The sequence below is a fragment of the Culex pipiens genome, chromosome 2 (assembly GCF_016801865.2).
Source record: "Culex pipiens pallens isolate TS chromosome 2, TS_CPP_V2, whole genome shotgun sequence".
NCBI classification, from domain to species: Eukaryota; Metazoa; Arthropoda; class Insecta; order Diptera; family Culicidae; genus Culex; species Culex pipiens.
Genome location: NC_068938.1, coordinates 177,461,393 through 177,474,598, shown reverse-complemented (window position 1 = coordinate 177,474,598; position 13,206 = coordinate 177,461,393). Strand labels below are relative to the sequence as shown.

Below are 13,206 nucleotides of genomic sequence, written 5' to 3'. Positions count from 1 at the left end.
TTTCAAAGTAAAAATACTCAAAAAATTCAAAAAAATACCGTTTTTTTAAGTACTCTAATTTGAATAATTTGTTATAATGGTGTCAAACTAAGCTTAATTTTGTGTGAATTTTCACTTTTTTTATAGTTTTATTGAAAAATACTAAAATTTTTATCAAATACAGTATTATTTGAAAATACTCAAATTTTCAAAATTTGCAATGTGGGCATCAAACGAAGCGAAATTGTATATGCTTTTTTGCTTTATAAAGTTTTTTTTTTAATACTTAAATTTTTACAAAATACCGTATTTTCTAAAAATACTAAAATTTTCTAAATTTGCAATATGGGTATCAAATGAAGCGAAATTTGGTATGCTTTTTACTTTATCAAAGTTTATTATAATACTTAAATTTTTACAAAATTTCGTAATTTTCGAAAGTACTAAAGTTTTTAAAATTTGCAATTTGGAGATCAAACGAAGCGAAACTTTGAATGCTTATTCACTTTATAATAGTTTTTTTTAAATACTAAATTTTAACAAAATACCGTATTTTTCGAAAATACTCAAGCAAAATTTTGCATGTTTCATACAATCATTCAAAAAAACTGTAAAAATGCTTAAAATTAAAAAGATTTTTTTAATTTCATTAAAACTTCAAACATAAAAAAATATTTTAAAATAGATAATCAAGGAAATCACTTAATCATTTGCATGTATTTCTTGTAATTTGCTATAAAAAGCGAGCATATTTTTTTTTCTTTTTTCGGTTCATTATTGCTCAATTTATGCGAAAATAATTGGTAAATGGCACTAGAGAAAACAATTTCAACACCAACAAAATAAAAAAAAGACAAAAAGAATTCTTCAATTCAATGAGAATTTCTTGCTCTATTTTAAAATCAAATTTGAATGCCTTAATTTAAAAAAAAATCCATTTCCAAAACTTAAATTTGAATTTTAAATTTTAATCTTCAGTAAATATTGATAACCAAAAAATGCAATTTGAAAAAAGAGTTTCCAATGTTTGGCTAATATTGAATATGTTCATTGTTCCAAAATTAAAAAAAAAACGGAATCGACGTAACACCTTATAATGTGGCCCTCTTAAACCTTGCGGTTTCGTCAACGGATCCACAGGCGTGTATCGTTCTTTTTGCGACAAGACTCCGCCTCCCGGGTCTCCTAAGTGTGAAGGTATGGGCTTAGAATTTTTTGCGTACGCCTCGGGATTCGAACCGGCGACCTCTGGATTGTGAGTCCAGTGCGCGGTCCGATTGATCCACACAGGCAGACACCAAAATTTAAACTGAGAGAAAAAATGGCATTCAAACAAAAATAATCATCAAATAGCAAACATATTTCGGTAATTTAATTAATAAATGACAGATTTGAAATTATTGTGATGAAAACATCTCAGAGAATGAGAAAAAAAGCAATTTTCGCAGAACTTCCACTCCCATTTTTCCTCTGATTTCAACACCTAAAAATTACCAGCGCAGCTTCCAGGCTCTGCAAACGGGCGGTACAAAAACACTATTTACAAACATCTTCTGCAGTTTTACCTCTGTTTTTTCCCCTACTTCCTTCCAGGGGTTGACAATTACGGACTATTTACAGAACACTTTACTTCCGGACGACGACAACGAACTCGACCTAAAACTTTCGAGCCGTTACAAAAGTATCTTCATTTTAAAGTTGCACCCGCCAGACGCGCTTTTATGATTTTTTTTCTGATTTTATTTTGATTTTTTTTCTGTTTGGGTGTAACTTCCCGGTAAGGTTATGGACTCTCTAGCTTTTTTGTTTTGCTTGATTTTTATTTCTCGGTGAAAATCGTTTCTACAAAACCCAATAAAAAACAGCCAACAAAATGGGAAAGTTTCGGGGGAAATTTTCTTCATTTTAAAAATAAGTTTCCACTTTCCACTTCGCACCTTCCACCGTTTCGGGATTCTTTTGCTATTTACACGATTTCGATCTCTTCCGACTCTTCGAGGGGGGTGGGTGTGATGGCCATTTCCCTTCTTTTATTTTCCGTGAACAGAATAAAAAAAACGAAAAGCTTCATCAGAACTTTTCTTCCGAGCTTTCATGTTGTTGCCAGTCTCCACAGTCAGTGTGCAATTTGTTGCCTACTTATTGTTAAATGGTTCTAAACTTTTCTACCCTCTTCGCCAACCGGGGCGCGTCTTGGACTCTTTCCTCAGCAAAAAAAAAAGCTGAAAAAACTCAAAGAAAGGGTAGAAAAGTTGCGACAAATAAAAAAGAATTTCGGAAACCTCCTCAGCCGACCACCCCCTCAAACCCACCCCCGCCCTACACCGTCGCTATCCGGAACGAGTTCAGGAAGATGATAAACAGCAAGTACGCCACCATCTGGACCGGCAGACCGCCGGTGGCCACCAGCAGTGAACTCCCGCGGGCCAGGCCCATCGATTCCGTGGCCGAGCTGCGCGATACTTTGCTCCGGGCAGCGCCCTCTATCACGTTGTTGTCCAGCCCCCCGTCCAGCTGGTCCGGATCGAGATCGGAGTCACTCAGGCCGGACTGACCGACGCTCGATTCCGACTCGGTCACGTACCGGTTCCGGCTGTTCTGGAAGTACACGTTGGCCAGGTTGGGGCCGCCGTGTTTGCCGCCGCTGTTTTTGTTGCGGAAGCTGCAGCTCTTGGGCAGCTTGTACGACTTGGTGATGTTGGGGGCGAATCCGTCCAGGCTTTCGGTGCCCTGTGAAGAGGGGGAGAGAATGTTCGTTTGAATAAAGTATTGTATTTTTGAGCAGGATAGCCTGTTTGTTTACAAATGATCTTTGGCTAATCCAAATCTATGGCAAAAAAATAAAAAAATATAAAAATTGAGATTACAAGCCTAGGTTTCAAAATTTGGATGAAAAAAGTGTTTTAAAATGCATTTTACAGGCGTAAAGTTGCTTTCCACTCATTAGTTTTGAAAATATCGAGGTATTGACGGAATTTTTATTTCGCAAAAAAAAACTTTTCGTGGGACTGTACATTAGTATTTCATGAAAATTTAAAATGTTTTCAAAGGAGCTCAAATATGCTAAATATGATCATAAACGCGGGAAAATGCATTTTAACTGGTTTTCAGTTGATTAAACTTTAATTTTCATTAAAATTTGAAGTTTTTCGAAAAAATATTTTTTTGCCCTTTTGATTATTCAGGCCAACCTTGAAAGGGGGGGGGGAGGGGGGGGGGCGACATAAACTTTGAAAAATATTTGCAACGAACAAGAACTATGATAAAAAAAATGCAACAGCATTACCTTTTTTCACAAAAAATCAATTTCCCAAAATCCACATTTTAAATTTCAGAAATTTTGAATGTGGTTTAATGTTATAGAGAAGTACGATCAAAAATTTGCCACAATAAAATGATTTATTTAAAAAAAAAAATTGGGAAAAGTAAAAATCCTACCAAAAATTTCTTTTTGGCTGCAGTTTTTAATGTAAAATGTAATCTGCAATCGAAAAAAAAAACATTACAGAAATACATTGGCCAATATGTTTGATTTTAACAAAAGATTGCAGTTTTTCGATTTTTTTTAAGTGCTTATGAGCCATTTCTGAAAATACTTTCTCGAAAAGTTCTAATTTTGTCTAAAAAAACATTGAAGATTGGACCTCTAGATCACGGATGCCACATGTTTTTTTAAATGTCTGTAAAAAAAAGTCTTTATATGTCTGTGCATTTGTCTAAACTTCGAATAAAACAACTCACAGTCATAGAAATCCATCAAAATTTACGTTTTTAAGCATTTTAAGACTTACGAAATATTTACAAAATATTAGTTTATTGAAGTTTTTTAGTAGTCTGTGCACCTCAAAAATTATCTGACACAAGCTCAAATGTCTGTGAAACACAGACAAATCTGTGCATCTGAGCAATTCTCTACGAAATCGGTCTTTTTTTTAAGAATTTTAATTTTTGTATTTTTTTTAATCCAGCTGAAACTGTTATGGTGCTTTCAGTATGCCCAAAGAAGCCATTTTGCATCATTAGTTTGTCCATATAATTTTCCTTACAAATTTGGCAGCTGTCCATACAAAAATGATGCAAGAAAATTCAAGAATCTGTTTCTTTTCAAGGAATTGTTTGATCGATTTGGTCAAGGTTGTAGGTATTGATAAGGACTACACTGAAATTAAAGGATACACGGTAAAAAAATGGTGATTTTAAAATTTAACTTTTTGACACTAAAACTTGATTTGCAAAAAAAAACACAATTTTTTTCTGATAATTTTTAGAGGACATCAAATTCCAACTTATCAGAAAATTCCAGAATGGGCAAAAAATCCTTGACCAAGTAATGAATTTTTTAATCACTACTGATTTAAAAAAATCGAAATGTTGGTCGCAAACATTTTTCAACTTCATTTTTCGATGCAAAATTAAATTTGCAATTGCTTTGGTGTAATTTTGATAAAGTGCACCGTTTTCAAGTGAAAGCAATTTTTGAGTAACTTTTTTGAAAATAGTCACAGTTATTCATTTTTTTTAAATTAGCGCGAATGTTTGCCCACTCTTGAAAAAAAAATGGAAAGCTGAGCAAATTCTCTATATTTTGCTTTTTTCAACTTTGTTGATGCGACCCTTAGTTGCTGAGATATTGCCATGCAAAGGTTTAAAAACAGGAAAATTGATGTTTTCTAAGTCTCACCCAAACAACCCACCATTTTCTAATGTCGATATCTCAGCAACTAATGGTGCGATTTTCAATGGTAACATATAAAACATTCGTGAAATTTTCCAATCTTTTCGAAAACAATATTTTAATTTTAATCAAGACTTATATTTCAAAAGGGCCAAACATTAAATATTACGCCAAATCTGTATGAAAAAATATATGGACAAACTAATGATTCGAAATGGCTTCTTTGGGCATACCGAAGAAACCAAAAAAGTTTCAGCTGGAATAAACAATACAAAAATTAAAATGAAGAAAAAAGACCGATTTCATAGAGAATTGCTCTTAAATAAAATGACATAAAATGCCATTTTTTCAGAAAATTCCAGAATAGGCAATAAATCTTTGACCAATTTTTTTAAGTTATTTCATTTCATTTATTAGGTAAAATCAAATTTTCAATCAAAAGTACACAAGTGAAATTTTGAAAAATGGCACCTTTTCCAAGTTATAACCGTTTACACTCATTTGAAAAAAGTCTCTGTTTTTTTTCAATTTATAAAAATAGTGCCCATGTTTGCACACTTTTAAAATATCTATTTTCGAAGAGGTGAGAAAAATTTAAAAATTGTCGAGAAATAGCCATGCAAATAAAAAAAAACAAGAAAAAAAGATTTTCTTAGTTTTGCCCTCATCTTTGAAAATCGATTTCTCGGGAGCTAATAGTCCGAAGTAAAAAAGTGCGAAATTTTCTGCTCTTTTCACAAAACAATATTTCATAATTACAGAATCTTGCCAAACATTTGGAAATTTTTATAATAAATATGTTTCGCTCTTTAAAAAATAAATATTTTTTGCAGTTTTAAAGTTTATAGCGCACTCCCCTACAAAATTGATTCAAAAAATCAGGGCTCAAAAAAATCATAAAAATTTAAAATTTCAGTGGAAATAGAAGGCTTAAATATGCATTTAGCAACCTTTGAATGCAAAACAACTGGACTGGTGTTTTATGCATTTTAAAACATTTTATTTCATTAAAATGTTGAAACCGTGGCTTGTTTTATTTTTTTGAAACTTTTTTCCAATTTTATTATTTTTTTAAGTCTTAGGCTAATGCAAATATTTTTCAAAGTTTTTGTCCCTCGGCTCCAGACGGGGTCATGGGGGGGGGGACAAACAAAACTTTGTAAACTTCAAAAGATTTTTAAATTAACCAAAACATTCTTGAAATGATTCTAAACGCAGGGGAATGCATTTTAAATTGATTTCAGATTATTGCAGTTAAATTTCCATTGAAATTATGAAGTTTTAGAAAAAAAATCTTTGCCCCCTGATTTTTTGGCCAGACTTTGAAGGGAGGGGAGACAAAAACTTTAAATAAAATTTGTGCCTGCCTTATCAAGTTCTTAATTCAGCTTTCAAGTAACGCCAAGTAAGTCGGTATGATTATGCTCAAGTGTGTGAATCGATGGAGAAAATTCAGTTGATTTCTCTTTACTCAACAATTTAATTTCATTCAAAGGAGGCAAGCTTGCATAGTTTCCAGTCAGTGCAACACAGAAAAAAAAATCATGGTAATATTACTTTTGGGAAGGGGTACATCTTTTATGTCAGAAAAAATGTGTAATTTTACCATTATTCTGGTGTAATGTCGCTTTTTCAGTCTAAATTGAGTTAAAAAAAACATCATAAAAGAAGTAATATTCAACCTTCCAAATTTACACAATTTTTTACTGTGTACCATTTAGCTACGAGGTACAGTTCTGTCTAAAACTCACTGCTTCTCTTGCTTTACATCGCCATCGGAGTAGCGATAACCATCTACCACTGAAGTTCTTTCCGTTTTACAATGTTCACTTATCACAAGCTTTTAAATAGGTGAGGGATGGTCATGATACTAAATTTTAAAATTAATCAGCAAAAGTTATTTAGAACATTGTTTTTCTAATAATATTTCATTACGAAATTTAACTGATTGAATCTAATATAACTTTTTAAACGCGTAAACGAGTTCTGCATTTATCTTGTGCATAATAAGACACACTCTCTGTTAAAGTTTTCCGAGCTTTCACATGTAGAAAATCCATTACTTGCCCAAATAGTGAGATATCCCTGCTATTTGCCAAGCACTTGCTCGGCAAAACTTACACACCCACACGAGGTGCTCCCAAAAGTGCTTCCCAGATTTTTCCCGGGACAAGCATCCCCATTCCATCCGGAAAGGATCCCCTCCTCCCCACCCAACTTTGGCAGAAAAGGTGGCCTGGTATTTAAAACCGGATCCCTCCGACACGCTCGATGGAGCAAGCAAAAAGCAACCAAGTCGATGCACAATCACTGTGTGGAGCCTTCACTTGCCCCCTCCCCCACTTTCCCACCCAATTTTCCAGACATGAGGCGAAAATGAACGAAAATTACGAAAGGCTCCTTGCTCCGAGACACTGAAAGCTTAAAATGTCGGTCCCTATTGATGTGTGTGTGTGTGTGTGTGTGTGTGTGTGTGTGTGTGTGTGTGTGTGTGTGTGTGTGTGTGTGTGTGTGTGTGTGTGTGTGTGTGTGTGTGTGTGTGTGTGTGTGTGTGTGTGTGTGTGTGTGTGTGTGACTTCACTGGGCTGTGACTTGGCTCTTTGGAGAGCAATCGAACCGTCGAACGAACGAAGAACTTTGGAATATTTATTAAAAGATTCCAGCCAGGCGCATGGCTCGGCTCCCAAAGGCCAACACATTGTTGTACGACCTCCTCCCCCATGCTCGTAGCACACAGGCCGGAAGGCCATAAATAGAGCAGCTCCCGGTGTTCGATAGGATTTCAATTTTGAAATATTCACACCAAAGGCTTCACCCACTTTAAGTGTTCTATCAATAAAATTTATTCGCCAACCAAAAATTAGCAATTTCCAAGCTCTCAATCGATTTTCACCGGACAAATTCCGGAGGTGGGGGGTGGGGAGCAACCGGAAGGAATTGCATTCCGGTTTTGAGCCTTCCGGAGACTTTCAAAGACCTTCACCGGCGCAAGTCATGCTAAAAGGGACAGACATTCTCTTATACAAGTACTTTGTTTAATTTCTCCATGTACGTTTTAGAGACTGCTGGCCGTAGGAAAGTAGGCAGGCAGCAAGTCGTTCGGACAGTACAGAACATAAGCACTTTTGCGGATGAATAAATTTCACAGGATTTATGCCATGTATCGGAAACGAGCTTTGGGTGAAGGTTTTGCTATGGGAAAGTTGTGGCGGGACAAGTGGAGTGGAGCACTTAATTTATTTATAGCGAGAAATTTGTTCGAGATTTTGCAAGCAATAATTTCGAAACCAAAACGGCACTTTTGTCTGTGTGCAGTCAGAATGAATGGTTGGTGCTGCTGGAAGAAAATTTGTGTGGAAATTATAAGACCGATTCTTCGGCTCCTTTAAAAAAAAATCCCAAGTTTTTTTCAGCGTTTTGGCTGTAATTGCAAAATTAAAGAAGAAACCCCCCAATGTTTTTACATATTTGGAAAGATAATTGATTTTCCTACAAAGAAATGGTATGTAGAATAAATAATATTGTACTTGTGCTTCCCCAGAAATGAAAATGTAGCGTGACGGGACAACATCGTAAATATGGACTTTCAAAAGGCACACTACAAAAATCGCTACAGTTTTGCCAGTTTAATTTTTAAAAACTTTTGCTCTTCTACACATTATCACAAATTAAAAAACGAATATTTTGCTCACTGAACTGAACGAATTGGTTGAAATGTTGAAAGCCATTTCTTTCCGTGACGGGACAACAAAGGAGCAGATTTTGTAAAAACTCCTCTCCCATTCGATGGCTTGCAGACAATATTTGGCCAATATTTTTGGTGTTGAAGATAAGAAAACGCATTTAATAATCATTGCAATTTTTGAATCATAATAAAAAAAAAAATGGAAACGGTCATAAGAAGTTTATGCTTGTCATTGATGAAATATTGCTACAGTATGGTCTTTTGAAATAAAAATCAATATAATTTTATTTTTTAAAAAGATTTTATCACAAAATTTACCCAGCTCAACATTATTTAATCTGAAATTTTGAAGGTCAAATGACAATAATTCTGTTATTTTTAACTTTCTAAATTTAAGAATACTTTTTCATAAGCTGAAGAAGATATATTCAAAAGTTGTTGCAAAATGATAAAATATTGGCTATTATCGTAATCCAGGGTGACCTCAAATGAAATATTAGTAAAATTTAGTTTAATATTTTGTTCGAAAATCCTCCATTTAAAAATTACAACTTTGCTGAAACTTCATAAGAAAAAAGATTTTTTTCATGAAAAATATGTTTTTTTTAAATTAAAACCAATTCAAGCTTCAAGCACGATTAAAACAAAATTTACATTAACCCTCAAATGCCTCAATTTTTCGAATTTTTATACGGTGTCATTTCGGAGGTCATTTTGGGCATTTTTTTTTTCTACGAAAAACTTTACTTCTTTTGATTTAAACTTTTCTTGTTTTAATTATAGTATTTTAGTTTGCAATAATCTTGTTAAGTTTATGTTTGTTTATGATAGTATTTGGCTTTTTCTACCACCTCCTTTCATTACATTTTTTCGTTCTATTTTTTGCTGTTATCAACTAATCAATAATCAATAACTAATCATTAAGAAAAGAAAATCAGTATGATTTCAAACCATTTCGTCTATGTTAGGCTAGTATTTTTCATTTCAAAAAATTCTTCAACATAGCAATGTCACCCCGGTTTGCGATATTCATTGTTTGTTTTTTCACGTTGACAACGTTACAATTAACCTAATATTCAAATTTATACAAATAAAAAAAAAAATATGATAAACATTTTACTAGGGTTGAAATCTTAGATCAGCTCTATAACGTCAAATATTTTTTATAAATCTTTTTTCGGTTTTTTTTTTTCAAAAAATGCAAAAGTATCTCAAGATGAAACCGTCTAATTGTTTTTTGTCTTATTAAAAATTTTGGTTAAGGTTAGGCCGTTGCAAATATTTTTTGAAGTTTATGTCCCTCGCCTCTGACCAAAGTCGAAGGGGGGGCAAAAAAATAAAAACAAACTTTAAAAATTGAATTTACGAGCCGTGGTTTCAACATTTCAATGAAAAAAGTTCATCAATCATTAGTTTCCAAAATATCTAAGTGTGCGAATATTGAATATTGGAATTTCATAAAAATTCTAAACATTTTTAATGCAGCCCAAACATGTTGAATATGATTATTAATGCAGAAAAATGCATTTTAGATTGTTTTCAGTAGATTTAACTTCTATTTTCATTGAATTTTTTTACTCCCTGATTTTTCGGACAAGTTTTGAAGGGGGGGGGGGCGACATAAACTTTGAAAAATATTTGCAACGGCCTTAGGCCAATTAAGAAAAATATAACTTTTTTTTATTTAAGTGAACTACCCTTTATTAATTAGATTTTTTTTATAAACCTTGCCCCCTTGATTTTTGAAACATCAATCTTATTTGATGATTATTGTTTGACGGACTGTTGGCCTTTCTTCGATTTTTTTAAAATTTTGTAATTTTTGAAAACAAATACAAATCCATTTTTAAAGATTTTCATAATTTTTTATAATTCTAAATTCTAAAAAGAATGTACATTTGTGAAATTTTCATGAATAAAAAAAATATTAATTTTGCAATGAAATTGTCAAAAATGTCTAAATAATATGCATTATTTTCGTCAGCTAAACATAAATCGAAAGTTAAGGGAAAATTATGAAAAAATGGAAGGCTGATTGTGGAATGATGTTAATGTATCGTATAATTAAAATCATCTTCTTATGCTATAAAAAGTAATTTATTATGCTGAAAACCATGTGACAAAAAAAAAAACAATTAAAAAAAATCATTGAAAAACTAATTCGTATTGTTAAAAAGGAGCCCAAACAATGCAAACAAAATTTAAAAACTTGCTTCAAATATTTTAAAACAATGAGTTGTGGCAGGTAAAACCCGAGAAGTCAGATTTTCTGGGAGAATTAAATTTTTTTTTATAAAGTTAAAAATTTATGATTCAAGAATATGGATTCATTTTACTTCCTGTCCAAACACTTTGATAAAATAAGTACATCCCATCGAAGCATATAACTTTTTTTTAAATAAATATTTTCCTGAAGTTGTATGATTTTTTACATGCAGTCAAGCTTTTAATTGATCCTCACACTTATATCAACTATTAAAGTAACTGTCCTATACAATGTTGTTGCGAAATATTAATCGGAACCAAATCAGATCAATTTTCAATAAATTTAAAATTTCACGGGAAATTGGTTGAGAATTTCCCGGGATTTTTTAAAACTTAGGAAATTGGACGCTCTAGTCTAGACAAATAAAAAAAGCATGAATTGATTTCTTTGACTCTTTTTAATACTAGGTTATTTTTTTTATATGTTATATAAATTTTTTAAGTGATTTCAGAATATTGATGTTTTTGTAAAAATATGATTCAAAGTTTTAAAAATACCTATAATTTCAAAAAGAGGGCAAACATAGTTGAATAAATCATATTTCATTACATTTATTTTAGTTTAACCGATCTATATTCAAACAACATAATGAAGGGTTGACAATGTTCATAAAAGAAAACTTTAATCAACCTATTAGAAATATTAAAAAATGCTTAAGTGTGGCACTTTGTTTGAAATTTCTAAGAAAAAAAAACAAAATAACAATTTAAACCTTAAAAACGGCTCATTTTTAAAAGATCAAAAAAAATCTTCAATTTCACATTATCCAGATAAAGGAAAACTTATAGCTTGGCCAGCAACAATTCATTCAACATTCACTACAGCTCAAATCTATAGTAAATTTTCAAAATAACTTGAGTCAAGGGTTTCCTATGCAGATAGGACCTTTTGAAAATTTAATCTAGAAATGTCAGCCAATTAATATATATATATATAAAAAAAGTTTGTCAAAATCCCGTTTTTTGGGGAAAAATATATTTTTTTTTGTCTAGGTTAACCTGATCAAAATTCTAAGTGATAGTAATAGCTCAATTTTCAAAAAAAAAATATTCTCTTATAAATAAGAGTAATGATTTTTTTTAATGTTTTAAAGAATTCGTCTAAACAAATCTGAAAATTTAAATTTTGCGACCAAAATCAATATCAATCAATCAATAACATGCAAAGTAACTTACCGCCAGCGGCTGGTTCTTCGCGCTCCAGCAGAGCGGCTTGAACGAGCCCTTGCGCGTCACGTACTGGAAGCTCTTGAAGTTGTGCCGCCAGTCGTACGAGATGAGCCGCGTCTCGAGCGTCATGCCGGCTAGCGCCGTCGGGGACGCGATCTGGACCGGGTTGGAACCACTGTTTTTGTTGTTTTGAAGAAAGAGATATTGCATGAAATTTGATTGAATTTAAAAAGTTTGAAAAGGTCGTTGAAGATACTCACGGTACCAGTTCGTTGATGCCAAGCGAGTGCAGAACCGTCGGCAAGCTGGGCAACGAGTGACACGTGGTCAGTTCCTTCTGCCTCGGGTAGTACAAGGTTAGTACCAGGCAGGTCTCCTCGCGGGTCGTCAGCCCTCCCAAGGTGATCGCCGCCCTGTTGGAACTGTCGTAGATGCACTCCGCTATCAAGCGATCCCCCGGTAGAACCCTCGTCGGAGAGTTCAACCTCCGGTACTCCTGGTAGTTGTAGTCCATGTTGGTATCGTGGGCAATCGGCAGCAGCTCTTCCCGGTACCGAATCTGCCTCAGCTTGATCTGTCGTCCAATCTGGTGCGTTCGCATCATAACCGCAAAAATGTTGATCCCATCCCGCGGGAACGCCTTCTGGGTGCACTCACCAACGCAGTGCCCTTCGGAAACCACGTGTTCCTGCCCCGGTGGGATGATGTGCCTCCAGTTGGGGTCCATCCCCACGGACAGCACCCCCGCGTCGTGACTCCTCAACGCGCTGCTGTAGTAGATCTTCAGCCCCGAGTTGTCCACCATGACCTTCCCCTTGACGGTGCTCGCCGAGTTCTCCTCAAACTCCAAGCTGCTGCTGTAGTGCGTCTCCATCAGGTAGAACCGGGCCTGGTTCGAGTCCAGCGGATATCCGGCCTCGGCGGGGAATGAAAAACCCTGCAAAAAATAAAAACGGCAAACAATCGATAAACGATCAAGAACACACTAGCCTATTAAAAAGCAATAACTCAAATTATATTTATTGCTCAGGCGACGGCGGCGGCGAGGAGGAGGACGTTAAGACCGGGTACACAGAAGTCGAAACCAGAAGCCTCCTGGCCTTCGGATAGGGGAGGTCTTGCCTCATAAAAATATGATCAAACACAACAGAAAAACACGGGCGAATAATAAAATAAAACAATAACATCGACGACCCACCAGCCAACACTGGTTTGTTGGCGGTGTAAAAGTACACTGGCTCTCTCATGTTTTTGCGCCTTTCCGATTTTTTATGGGAATTTGATTGAAAAGCATAAATTCTTTTATTGAGTGGCTTTATCAAACAGGACGGCGGTATCTCTGCAAAGGTTAGGTTGTTTTTTAGAGACTTAAGAGTTACAAGAAAAAGAATGAAGTGATTTAGAGATTTGAGCAGTTGCGAAAACATGTTTT

The 13,206-nt window shown here is 34.2% G+C and overlaps 1 protein-coding gene across 1 annotated transcript in view; it reads right to left on the bottom strand.

Moving 5' to 3' along the window:
* Positions 1-2,374: 2,374 nt before the first annotated feature.
* LOC120423917 (MOXD1 homolog 2-like) overlaps positions 2,375-13,206 on the bottom strand; it is a 395,154-nt gene continuing 384,322 nt past the window's right edge. Inside the window, 4 exon segments of the mRNA XM_039587898.2 lie at positions 2,375-2,638; positions 2,641-2,709; positions 11,781-11,949; positions 12,035-12,711. Coding sequence (XP_039443832.2) covers positions 2,516-2,638; positions 2,641-2,709; positions 11,781-11,949; positions 12,035-12,711 — 1,038 coding nt within the window. The 3' untranslated portion in view covers positions 2,375-2,515.